At 39.7% G+C, this 13,765-nt stretch overlaps 1 protein-coding gene across 2 annotated transcripts; it reads left to right on the top strand.

Annotated features, from left to right (window-relative positions):
- The first annotated feature begins 921 nt into the window (after positions 1-921).
- LOC129025866 (RNA-binding motif protein, X chromosome-like) lies at positions 922-13,380 on the top strand. 2 transcript variants are annotated; one of them, XM_054473430.2, is made up of 10 exons: positions 1,733-1,875; positions 2,191-2,262; positions 3,114-3,226; positions 3,641-3,744; positions 6,179-6,356; positions 8,946-9,098; positions 11,095-11,209; positions 12,115-12,228; positions 12,335-12,423; positions 12,830-13,380. In XM_054473430.2, the coding sequence occupies exons 3-10, from the start codon at positions 3,118-3,120 to the stop codon at positions 13,099-13,101; spliced, it is 1,134 nt and encodes a 377-aa protein (XP_054329405.1). In that variant the 5' UTR covers positions 1,733-1,875; positions 2,191-2,262; positions 3,114-3,117; the 3' UTR covers positions 13,102-13,380. The 2 variants fall into 2 exon arrangements, with proteins under 2 accessions (XP_054329404.1, XP_054329405.1); XM_054473429.2 differs by lacking the exons at positions 1,733-1,875; positions 2,191-2,262 and adding an exon at positions 922-1,060.
- Positions 13,381-13,765: the final 385 nt, after the last annotated feature.

The raw sequence follows: 13,765 nt of genomic DNA, 5'->3' as shown, positions 1-13,765 counted from the left end.
ACGGCCTACTCCTCCCTCCCCACACCTCCGCAACACCTGGCCTCTGGGGGCCGCTTCCCCGGAAGCCCGCGGGCGTCCCCTGCTGACAATCCTTTGCCACACCTACGTGGACACAGTGTTCCCGGGAAGCCCCACCGGGCCCGCAGCCCGCCTTACTCGCCGTGGGCCATGGGCCACTGCAGGGTCACCTGCGTGCAGGAATCTAGGAGCCATAGGCAGAAGTCCTGGTCTTGCAGAGCCCTGCCAGCGGGCATCGCGGCCGCGACTGCGCTTGCGGGAGCCTCTGGGTCAGTAAGGCAGTACACAACAGCGTCCACGAAGGCAATCGATGGGCATCCCTGGCTGCTGGCCTCCAGTGTACCCAGGGCACTGGATGAGAAGTCCTTCGGAATGCTCCTGGGAGAACAGCATCCTCAGGGAGGAAGCATGATACTGGGAGCCTGCATTTGCCTAGACCTGCGAGAGTCCCTGCAAGCGTTCTGTCCTCAAGAGCAGGGGAATTCTTGTACTTCTGTAAAAGAAGGCGACTTTCCTCCCACGCTCCCGCCCGGCCCCACCGTGCCTAAGCCGCCCAAGCCGCCGGCGCTGGTCCCTCTCTCTATACACTAGATCGGCAGTTCTCAGTAATATCTGCCTGGTCCGCCTAAGGAACAGAGATGTTTCATGTGTTCACTGTGGGTCAACGGCTTGCGACAGTCAGGATGCCAGTTAGGGTGTAGGACTTCCAAGCACCCACTTCCAAAGCGCACACTGCCGGCGCCCCCTGCTACAAGCTCTCGCGGCTTCTCGCGGAAGGCCTTCCCCCGGATGGTGGAGCTGTGGGCCACTGGATGCGGGAAACCCCGGAAGACGCCCTCCGCCCACGCACTGATCAGCCGCGGAGAGTGGCTGGCTGTTCCGGCACTTCCGGCGTGCTTGGCGCACGGTCCGGTTGTGGCATCTTAGGCCGCGGTCGGCCACCCGTTGTGCGGCAGCCAGATGCATGCGCCGTGAGGGCCCCGCGACCCAGAGGCCGTTTGTCCTACTCAAAAGCATCTTTATTTTCTGTTTCTCTGCTCAGGTTGGTCTCTCAGCAAAAATACAAAGACAGCGAGGTTTCTGGATGTTGTCTGTAAAAGCAGATGGGTTTTCAATGTGTCGGTGTTGAATTAGGGGAGGACAAAGGAGGGAAAGAAATCGCTAGTGTTATTAAGAAACTAATTTTCATGAACTCGTTGTCTGTTTCTTGAGGAGTCTTCCTTTCACTGTCGGCCATGTCTGACCGGTGGGTAAGGTCGTGGGACAGCGAGCTAGGGCGCCATTGTTTTCGTGTGCACTTTCTATTATAGCGGTTTTTCTCTCGGTATGTGGTCATAATTTAAATATGCAGGCACTTTAATTTAACCACTGTGATGAAAAACTTGTCCTGTTAGTCAGCACGTGTCAAATTTCTGATTTGTCTGGCAGGAATGATCAACATTGGACATAAATTGCGTTACTTTAGTGTATGTAGAAGTCTGGGGCCATAAATAATCACAGTTTAAATTTGTGTCTGTAAAGCCTTGAAATGTCTCCCTCCTTGTAAGACACTATTGGAAATGTTTCCTGTATCTCTGGTATCGTAAATAATTTAAACCGAGTAAGTGAGTGTAATCGAGGTAAATGGCGATAGATAGCCTAAAACGGAAACGAAATAATCGCGCTTGAGTTACTTTATTAACCTGGCATGCAGACGTACTCTGGTAATCCGGGCAATTTGGGGAAGTCAAGATGGGAGGATGGCTTGTGGTCAGGAGATGGAGACCGGCCTGTGTAACATAATGAGCTCCGTTAATCTGTTGCCATTTTGGCACCAAGGACGGGCTTAGTGGAAGATGATTTTTCCCCAGACAAGGGGTGGGTAGGGGGAGAAGGCTGCGAGTTGGACACGTTGGGGTGGGTGGTGGGTGTCGGGGCCCCAACGGGCACCGGGTGTGGCGGGGCTTCGGGTCAGAGCGGTGTGACAGGGGGCAGGGACCGGGCAGGGGATCTGTGAGGAGGACAGGGTGTGGCAGCGGGAGGATAGGTGGGATGGTTTCTAGATGGAACTGTTCCACCTTAGGTTGTTCTCAGGCATTACGTTTTCGTAAGGAGAGCGCCACGTGGATTTTTCGCATGGGCAGTTCACAGTAGGGTTCCTGTGAGAATGCAATGCCTCTGCTGATCCCACAGGTGGCGGGGCTCAGGCAGTGCGAGTGGTTCACCACCTGTTCCGCGTCGGGATTACTAACAGGCCAGAGACAGGTACCCGTTGGAGGCCCGTGTTTGGGGATCCCTGATCTCTCGTATATTTCAAATCACTAAACGTTTGTAAAATATTTAAAATATACTCCCCCAAGAAAGCATGTACTTTAATTAGGAGAATTTAATCATTTATCCAAATAGCAGTCTTGGCGTGGTGTTTCACCATTGAAATCCCATCGGTTTCATAGCCTCATGCAAGCAGATCACTTGAGCCCAGGAGTTCGAGACCAGCTTCGGCAACATGGGGAAAGCTGTTTCTATACACACACAGACACCCACACACATGCCCAGCTGAGATCGCCAGCCCCTGTACGCCCAGCTACTTGGGAAGCTGAGATGTGGCACGATCACTTGAAGCTGGTTGGAGGACGCTTCAGTCCTCCTCTCAGGAATATGAGAGAAGGAAGACAGTATTTATTAAATGCTATTAATGGACGTACACTTTGCCTAAAGGAAATTGAAGTCTCTGGAAAAAAAAAAAAAAGAAAACAAACACACAAACAAACAAAATCACATTGTACCTCCTAAATGTTTAGTTACCAAATCAAAGTATTTAAGTGCGGGCTTCCTGAGTATTGCAACTTTATAAAATCGCAATGGCTTTTGTTATCTAAGTTTTATAAAGGAGTTTTTGTGAGGTTTGTAGTAAAATGCAGCGTTTTCCCATGAAGTCAGTGCTGCTTTTGCTCTGTATGTTACACATTTTTCATATTTCGAGTAAGTAATACTAGGAAGATGTCAGCCTCTGTAAGGGTATTTCACTTGAGGTTTCAACACAGTATGTAATAAAATTTTATGTTTTGGGCTCTCTTATTGTTATCTAAATATAGATAAATTTTCATCCTTTACAGCTAAATGATGGAAGCGAATCAGCCTGGCAAGCTTTTCGTTGGTGGGCTAAGTAGAGAAGCCGATGAAAAGACGCTTAAAGCAGTATTTGGGGAACATGGTCGCGTGTCGGAAGGTAACTCTTGATGCCAACATATATTTCTGTATATTTTATATTTATTTTTTTACCAAAGTAGACATACACTGAAAATATTTCCTTGAATTCTTAAATTAAAATGATTTTTTTTGTTTGTTTTTAAACTGTTGTTTTGAAGTTTCTGTTTGATATTCGGATAATTCTCATGGCAGCAGCTGAAGGGTCTGTGGAAAGGGTCACCTACTACTTCAAAAGGAAAATGAGCAAAAGTAAATTATTTGTGCAGCTGGAGAGCAAAATGAAATATAATAGGCAGGTTATATGGGTGACTCAGTATTAAGAATCGTAGTAATGATGTGAAATGTAATTATTTTCTGATTTCATGTAACTCTAAGATGTGTGTTATTATGGTGAGTTAGTTATGTACATGTAAAATGTTTTCATGTATTTTAGTTGTTTGGAAGAAAGATCGAAAAAACAAGTGTAGAGGCTTCGCATTTATTACTTTTGAGAACCCTGCAGATGCTAGGAATGCTGCCAAAGATATGAATGGAAAGGTAAGGGTCCCTAGTGAATAATGTTTTAACTTTGTTTTTCAATTAGCAGTATTAGTAGGTCTTTCTAGTATTACTAAACTTTTGAAGATAGCAGAATGCCGTGTGAACTGAAATGCTTTAGCCATCCTCTTCTTTTTGCCTCATAGATGCAAGTGTTTTTGAAAGGATATAGAAATAAACGTTGTATGAATTACTCTATGGTAACCCAATTTCCATGTTTGTACTTCAATATGAGCGTAGGTAGATTTTCAGAAGCTTACAAAGAGGTTTAAAACTTAGAAAGAACCGTCAGGAATATGAGAGAAAGAAGTCAATATTTATGACATGCTATTAAGGGAGTTACGTCCGATTCCTGGAAAGACTTTTGTAGCGTAGACAAACCGTGGATATATACCTAGACACACTTACAAGAAAGAAGTCTTCCGTAAAGAGACACCTAGACAGACTCACTAGACGGAAACATTCTTGTCCATTCCCTGAAAATGTATTCTAGAGAAAGTATATTTAAAGAGGACCTTTTCACTGAAGGAAGTGTTAAGAAGTTGAACATAGAAAATAATATGAGAACATTGAATTTGGATAACAGAGCAACTAACTGACATTTTTGTCCCATCGTTGCCCTTTTCTCCTAAGCACATTTTTAGTCTGTCACCAGAGTGATTTATGTAACACGCATACCTAATTCCTGATTTTCCCAGTGTGTTGTTGGACTTGTTTTGATCCAATCCATGGACTCTTGTCCTATTGAGACTTAAATTCCAGGGATTGTGTGTTTACTACGGCTTTAAACTTTTCTGTAATACTGTTAACTACCGAATTCCTTTGTGTTGCAGTCAAGATCATTCCATCCTGGACGCTTTGGAGCTTTTTGTGTTTTATAACATTATCACAATCTGATTGTAGTTTCTGTTACCCTTTGTGCTATCTCGAGTATGCTTTCTTGGACTTGGTGAGCGTTACCATTCTCTGTAAATGTCTACGAAATAATAATTTATTCTTCAAAAACAACTTAGATTTTAGAGTTTCTTCCTCATCGTATATACTAGGTATTTTGTACTCCCTGTACCATGTATTAATCTCTCGATCGTTAAATTGTCTTTAGTGCATATTTAAACTTTCCTAGTTGCTTTCATTTCTGTTATATCTAGCAGACTTCCTGGTACACAGCAGACGGTACATTTTTATTCACTCTTATACTTCTGTGTTTGAAGGTGTGGTAGAACACGAGAGCTGCTTTCTCTTCATGGCATGGTGTCAGGACTGGAGATAATTTTGACTTTTGTATAGTAATCTATGATAATTTTTTCCGCTAGTTTTCAAGCAGAAGAAGAGGTAGTTTTTGTAGCTGTGATTTCTAAATCACTTCATCTCCCATATTTTATTGTATAAAAATAAATATAAGTGTTATATGCACATAACTATTAAGAACGGAAATAAGGAGGTACTTAGAGTTTTCAGGACGAATGAGGAGTTTAAGAAATTTTGGCTGACCTTGGAATACTGGGAAGCGAGCAGCCATGTGCAAATCTGGGGAAAATATTTTTGGCCCAGAAGTAGCAAAAGAAGTCTCAAGGTAGGAACAACTGGCTACGTGGCTGCAAGAGATCTTGGAAAGTATCTAAGATCTTCCCCCAACTACCAAAAGCCATGTGATTTTGAAATAGAGTTCTTAGCTAAACTGTTTTGAAACATTGCTTTGGCCTATAGAAAAGATTAAATTGAAGAAAGTTATCGTGAATTTAATTAGGACATTTAAGCATTTCTGAGAAACAGCATGCAGTACTCTACTACGAGTTGTTTTACAGGGACACGTCTAAGGCCAAATAAGAAATTAGTAAGGCAGAAGACATGAAGGAGACCAACCCTATATCACATTTAAGGAAACAGAAGTAGAGTAAATACAGAATTGTAAATTATACTGGGACCTTGTATGTGAGTATGAGCACAATAAACAGGAAACAATTCAAAATGAATAATGTAACTAATGCCTTTGAATAAATAACCTTACTTTTTAAAATGACACATTCTTTTATATACACTTGAAACACTGAGGCTTTTAAATAAGTGACGTGGATGCAAAGGTGAAGTAAATTATGTATTGTAAAGAACATGTGCCACATTGTCTGGCAGAATGTGTGATGGGTTAATTTTTTGAGGTGTTATTTTTTAATATTGGAGGCCTTTCAAGGAAACTGAATAATAGAATTTCTGTTTATCCCTTCATGGAAGGCATGTGCTCAGCAAATGTCTCAAATTTCACATTGTGAAGGACGCGATCATTTCAGGAAAAAAAAAAAAAAATTAAAAAAAAAAAGAAAAATGTTTGTCTTTGGTGAAAACGTGTAGAACTGAAATAGAGTTGATGTAAAACATCTGTAAAATGTGTTTAGGTTAACTGTGACAGTTTTCTCGATTGTATACTTTATTCTTTCAGTATTTGTATGGAAAAGCAATAAAAGTAGAAGAAGCCAATAAACCATCCTTTCAACGTGGTGGTACGCGGAGAACACCACCTCCTTCAAGACACAGAAGCCCTTCGGGAAGTCTGAGGTCTACAAGAAGAAGCAGTGGAGGAAGAAGAGGGTGGCATCACTCACGTGGAGGACACTTGGGTAATGTTTTACAATATAAAGATGGAACCATAGGACTGAAAGACAGTGTTGGAAGATGTAGAAATTTCTCAATTTTATTTACTTCCCAGGAAAAGTAAATTCTTGTTGATAAGCAAAATCATTTGTAAGTGCTAAAGACGTATTATAGGAAAGATTGAACTAATATCTAAAAGTTGTTTTAAAATCTTAATTACTTTGCACGGAAATAACATAAATTTCAACTGAACTGAGTTTATGAATGATGATTGTGTGTACTCCACAGGTTTTCTGCAGAACTCATTCACATTCGTAATACTTTAGAGTTTCTCTCTTTGGGGCCCCGTAGTTCATAGATGTTGCATTGTCAAAATACAGTGAAATCTTGAAAACCTTCCAGAAGGACAGTAGAAACTCAGTATTTTAGGATTGCTTGCACAACATTTATTTTTCTGTGTATACACGTGCACACATGGATGCAAATATTTTGATATGGATAATTTGCATAGTGGGCTGCCATAAAGCATTTTCCACTTAAGGAATGTAGAACGTTAATTAGTCAAAAGAGTCTGTGACTCAGGAAATATCTAAGTTTAAGTCTTTCTTAGGCTTCAAAATCCTACTCTGACACTTCTTTTAAATAAAACCTTTTGACTATTGCAGGCATAATGAATATCGTGACCCCAAAGACAGAGGAAAGCAGATATTTCCAAATAGTACTTTAACTGGTTCATGCTTTAGTGATACCAGTAAAAATGTTGAAATGTAGCTCAACGTACTTTCTATTATTTTATCAACACCGCAGGGACCTCCCGTGGTACACCACATGAGGGAGGGCCTCTGATGACTTAGGGTGGAAGGAGTCACCACGGTTATAACAATACATGAGATAGACATGGCAGAAGTCTGGAGAGTTACTCAAGGAGCCGTGGTGATTTCTGTTCCCGTGATGGTGAGCACGGTGGAAGAAAGGAACAGATAGGGTGCACCATCCTCCTTGTGAAGCACATTGTAGCTCAAGTTACAGGGCTTCTAGAGGTGGTGGTAGGGAAAGCTGATGTGAAGGAGGAGACTAAAGCAGATCTTTAAAATAATAGTTCTTGCATACCAATTCTTTCTCACATATCGAAAATTAAAATGTTGTTTCAGCATTATTAGCTGAGTACCAGTAAAAGAAATAGGTTGGTTTGTGGGGAGAGGTAGATACTGTCTTATTCCATGAATTTTTTGAGGTATACTGATGAAAATGAATTTTTTCAAAGTAATTTCATAATTTTGAATGCTATTTGAAAACTGTCTGTTAAGATGTAATGTCTGTAATTCAGTTTTGTTTTGTTTTTTTTTTTTTGAGACGGAGTCGCGCTCTGTCGCCCAGGCTGGAGTGCAGTGGTGCGATCCTGGCTCACTGCAAACTCCACCTCCTGGGTTCATGCCATTCTCCTGCCTCAGCCTCCCGAGTAGCTGGGACTACAGGCCTCCACCACGACACCAGGCTAATCTTTTTGTGTTTTTAATTGAGACGGGGTTTCCCCGTGTTTGCCAGGATGGTCTGGATCTCCAGACCTCGTGATCCGCCCGCCTCGCCCTCCCAAAGTGCTGAGATTACAGGCGTAAGCCACCGCACCTGGCTGTAACTCAGTATTTTAGGATTGATTCAACTATATTTGTTTTTCTGTCTATACATGTGCAAGCATCTAAGCAAATCTATTTTATTTTTCATTTCATATGGAGAACTTGCGCATTGGCCTGCCATATAGCATCTGCCGTTTAAGGAATGTAGAACTCTAATTTCTTCAAAGAGTCTGTGACTCAGGAAAAGTCTAAAGATCACATATAAATCATATTTATATATGTGTGTATATATACACACATATATTTATATGTGTGTATATATACACATATAATTATATGTGTGTGTATATACACATATATTTATATGTGTGTGTATATATACATATATTTATATGTGTGTGTATATATACATATATTTATATGTGTGTGTATATATATACACACACACATATATAAATTTTTTCATTATTTATTATGCAATTCTTAAAGATTATTAAAATTGAGCATAGCCCAAGCTGAAAATTACTATTACATAAGGGAAGTTTAAGAATCTAAATTATGTTAACAAGTTTTAGAGATCATGTACTTTTCTAAGGTGTCACCTTTTGATTCTGTAATTATTTGAGTTCCTTTGAGTGGAATTTGGTTTAATTTTATGATATGTTTTCACGAAGCTTTCTTCATACCAGAATGATATGAGCAGCCATTTATTACTGATCTCCTAATATGTTTTTCTTGATCTAGATTATATTTAGATATTTGAATGATAGATTTCTGCTCTCTCTTCACTCTCCACTTATCCCACATCTCTCTCTCACACCAATATATGAAATGATTCCTGATTATTTTTGTAGATTTTCTAAATGGACTTTTATTGCTTGAATTAAACTAATTTCATATAGAAATACTAAAGGTTATTAGTTTAGATAATTGTGCAATTTTACAATTACAATCTGCAGGAAAGATTTATACACATCTAATATTTAGCCATTTAAAAAACAGCGACGTTTCTCAACTAAAAAGATTTTGTATGAAATACAGGTGATGGTGGATACACTCTTGATCTCCACATGAGTTCTTCTAGGGGAACGTTTGGAGTTAAAAGAGTTCCATCTTCAAGAATTGGAAGTCCTCCTCCTAAAAAATCTGCTCCTTCAACTGTGGCAAGAAGCAATAGTGGGATAGGAGGCCAAGGTAAATGCTACCTGAGAGCCAGACCGTAGTTTTTGTATGACTGAAAATGAGCTATTTACCTGAATGCTTAATTTAAGATTGAGTAACACATTAGAATTGACACATACATGGACATACTTATTGATTGATAGCTTTTATTTTAGTTTGAATCTCGCTAGGTGAATTTCAGATTTATGGTGAAGAAATACTTGACCTTTTAACTGCAGATCAAAGAAGCGATTACAAAGAGGCAAACGTTCCATTTAATGCTTTGTTTGCTAGAGAATTCCTCTTAATTTTTCTCAAAGTTCCCAGCAGTATTCTTTGATGGGAGGCTTCTTAGTCTAATGAATCCTTGCATATCCTAGATCCCTTTCTATTTGACCCCTGGTGTTCCAATCTAAAAATTGTGTGTTCAGTTTCTTTGTCAGGTTAGAGTCTTGCTGTCACCAGGCCAGGCTGCAGTGGTGAGATGATGGCTTGCTACAGCCTCAAATTCCGGAGCTCATGCAGTCCTCCTGTTTCAGCCTCCTGAGTTGCTGTGACTCATGGCATGCACCACCACACCTATCCAATTTTTCTTTCCCTATTTTTGTAGAGACAGGATCTCACTACATTGTCATAGCTGACACTAAAGCCCTGGGCTCAAGCAGTCCACCTGCTTTAGCCTTCCACAGTGGCTCGAGGCGTGAGCCACTGGGCCTGGCCAGACAGTTTCTGTGACCTCGGTAATGCTTGTGTGCAAGGTGTTCTTGCTGGTTCTTTGAGGATACTACAAGAGCATTTAGCAGAAAAGCAGTCACTGGGCTTTAATACTGTTTAACAAGATAAGTAAGGATTGAAATGTAGACATGAAGGAGTCCAACATTTTTCAGCTAAGTTGATATCACAGAAATGCAGAGTCGTGAAGTTCAGGGGCTGTACATTTATCATTAAGATTGTACGGGGATGTTTAAACCTTAACGCGAGATCCTTAGTGCAGGATTTGAAATTATTTGAGGAGAGAATTTAGAACTAAGCAACACGAGGTGAGCAGTAGGATTGAATAGAAGTAATAATCTTGAGAAGGAGGAGAAGGGTAAGATTTCAGATGGAACAGAAGAAAGCACGATAAAAAAGTCACCGTTCTCAGCAAAGAAGTTTAAGCAGAGCAAATTAAAATTCTTACTAAGGCATGCATCATAATATGGAGGAAATGGAAACCTTCTGTTTTCAATTTTACATTTCGTATTAGAGGATTGGTGAAGTTAGGTAGTAATTGAGTTCACAATACTTAAGCTAGCACATTTCCACTTAAAGATTAGCCAGTGAACACATCATAGGTGAGAGACTGACCTGTCAGAAATAGCACGTGAAGCCTGTATTAAAGGAAAAACTGTTCTATTTTGAATGAGGCACAATGATGTAATGACTCTTTTACCAGTATTTCTTATTCCATGTAAAATAAATCTTAGCCATCGTTAGAAAAGCTGGAGGAGCATATTTTAATTTGTCCTCATTTAAGATAGAGCCAACCACTTGGAGATAAAGAAGAACTTTTGTGTACAGATTTCACATTCAGTAGTTCATGGGTTGCACTACTTGTGTGTGTGTGTGAGACAGATTGAACAAGATGGGTAAATGTACTTTCTTTGGCTGAGATAGGACACCATATGCAAACTTTAAAATCAGTGTAAATTTTGACGGTTTTATGCATTTTCCCTGTGTCATTAATAGTCATCAGTAATTCACATGAAAAGGAAGATAACAACTAACTAGTTATTTCCAGTTAAAAATGAACTGTTAACCTGAGAATTAATGTTTAGCTTAAACTGTGTTTAAGAGGAACTGGCCTTTTAGGAGCCAAGAGATTATACAAAGCTGTAAGCTATGCTGAAGGTGTCATGAATGTCTGGTAAATCAGGGAAAGAGAAGGAGAGTCATGGGAGAAATAATTTTTAAAGTTGTTTTAGAGTAGAAAAGATAGTTCTTCAAATTTTCTGTACTTTACGTAATATGTCATCATGTTAAATTAAAGGTCCCATTTCACGTGGAAGAGAGAACTATGCAGGTCTTTCACGCAGAGAGCCATCCTCCTCCCGGAGAAAGAACAGTACCTCAGCAAGAGATGATGCTTATGCAACTAAAGATAGGTAAAGGAAAATTGAAAAAATAGTTGGTTTTTTGTTGTGGTGATGAAATGCACATACCAAAATTAAACATCTTTGGGTTAACAATTAAATGGCATTAAATGCATTCTGTGTTGTGTAACAACCACCTCTATTTAGTAAAAAAAAAAAAAAAAAAAAAAAAAAAAAAACATTTTCATGACTCCGGACTACAGCTCCACTATCAGTTAAGCAGTCCCTTTCCTTTTCTCCCTTCCCGCTGCCACCAGGAAACATCAATCTGTGTTCTGTTTATGAACTTACCTGTTGTGGGCATTTCCTTGTAATGGGCTCAAACACTACACGACTTTTTTGTCTGTCTCTTTTCTTTCTGCTGGATGTCCTGAAGGTTCGTTTACGTCATCGCACTTCACTCCTTACACAGGCTGTTAACCCATTATTTTGTTTGGGTTGTTTCCACCGCAGTATTTCTAGGCACAAATATTAGCTTGAGTACACTTACTCAATTCTGGCTATGTATGTGTGGAGTTGCTTGATCATATGATAATTATGTTTGTTTTCTTCAGGACCCACCACATGTCTCCATAGTAGCTGCCTCATTTTCCATTCCAGCAAGCACTGTATCAGGGTTCCAGTTTACCTACATCCTCTGAAAGACTTGATATTTCCAGCTTGTTACAATTTATAGGCATTCCAGTATGTGGGAAGTATGGTGTCACATTTTGGCTTAGAAATGCATTTTCTGAATCCCTAATAAGGAGTATCAGTTCCCCGTACTTTTTGGGTATTTGAATATATTGTACTTGAAGAAATGTCTGTTTAGATGTCTGGCCTTTTTTTTTTTTTTTTTTTTTAAAGTTGTAAACAGGTTATGTTTTGGATACTAGAAGTTGATCATTTAAAATTTGTTTCTTTAAAACTTATGCAAGCATAAATCATCGAAGTTCCCGAGACACCAGGTGTTATGCTCCGCCACGTAAAGACTGTGCATGGCGTGATTATGGTCGTTCTCTCCGTGATGAACATTCTTCTAGACGATATGGGTACTATAACATTTTCTGGTTTTCTCCAATATACGTCTTAAATTGTTCATTCTGACACTAACGAAGAGGTTTTTTGTTTTGTTTTGTTTTGTTTTTTGTTTAATAGTGATCATGACGGCCATGGTAGAGATGATTCAGAACGTCCAAGTGGACGTTCCTACAGACATGCATGTCAGAGTTATAGTAAGCGTCCAGGTATGTTTTGTAAATTATACAATTATATTTAGTAGACCAGATCATTGCTGTAACAAAATTTTAGGGAAAATTACAAAGGAAAACCATAACATGTTTAAATGTTGGGAAAGGTTAACAGTGTAAAGCCTAGGGATCTATAGGAAGGTTAGAACTTCAATTCATTTACAGAAAACGTGACTCAACCTTTATTTTAGAATAGACTTTCTTAAGCTTCAAAATACTACACTGACACTTCTTTTAAATAAAACATTTTGACTATTGCAGTCACAATTAATATCCTGTCAAGAGAGGCAGAGGAAAGCAGGTATTTCCAAATAGAACTTTAACTGATTCGTGGTTTAGTGATACCAGTAAAAATGTTTCAATGTAGTTCAACATAAGTGCTATTATTTTATCAACCCTGCAGGGACCTCTCGTGGTGTACCACCTGCACCAGGTCCTCGGATGACTTTCAGTGGAAGCAGTCGCCGTGATTATAACAATACACGAGATAGATATGACAGAAGCCGGGAGAGTTACTCAAGGAGCCATCGTGATTCCTATTCCAGTGGTCGTGGGCACAGTGGCAGAAAAGAACAAACCTATCCACCTTCAGTGGATAGGGTGCACCGTGATCCTCGTGAAGAATATGGGAGCTCAAGTTACAGGGCTTCTAGAAAAGGTGTTGGGGGAAGCTGATCTGAAAAAGGAGACTGAAGCAGATATTTAAAATAAGAGTTCTTCCGTGGGTATCGAAAATTACAATGTTGTCTCTGTATTATTACCTGAGTACCACTACTAGAAATAAGTTAGTTTTGTAGGGAGAGGTAGCTATTAACTTCCTCCATGAATTTTTTGAGCTGAAAAGGAATCTTTATCAAAGTAATTTCATTATTTTTAATACCATTTGAAAGCTATCTGTTTAGGTGTAATGTGTGTAGTAAAATTTTCAGAATAAATCTATACATGGAATGCAAAGTGCCTGATTTTATTGCTACACGTGCTCAAAAGCAAATTCAATAGCAGAGTAAACTGTGTTGTTTGTAAAAACTTGCGTTTGTTGGTTTGCACATAAAAACATACAAAAGTAGGCGCAATTGCAGTCTTCCTTGGAAGCTGCACAAGTTTCCTAATTAGGCTGCGTTTCTTTTAAAAAACTTACCAGCTTCAGCTGTGCAAGGTGGCTCACGCCCATAATCTCTTCTCTTTGGGGGACCTAGGTGGACAAATCACAAATTCAAGTTTCAGAAGCCCTCAGAAGCTGTCTGCCTCACCCTGAAACGTTTGTCCTTCAGAGGAATAGTAAAGGTCAAAAAGTAATAGATACTGTTGAAACTAGAGTTTAAAACATCCAGAACATTCT

The sequence above is a fragment of the Pongo pygmaeus genome, chromosome Y (genome assembly GCF_028885625.2).
Source record: "Pongo pygmaeus isolate AG05252 chromosome Y, NHGRI_mPonPyg2-v2.0_pri, whole genome shotgun sequence".
Classification (NCBI taxonomy): domain Eukaryota; kingdom Metazoa; phylum Chordata; class Mammalia; order Primates; family Hominidae; genus Pongo; species Pongo pygmaeus.
Note: the sequence above shows the minus strand (reverse complement) of the source record. Positions and strands in the feature narration are given on the sequence as shown.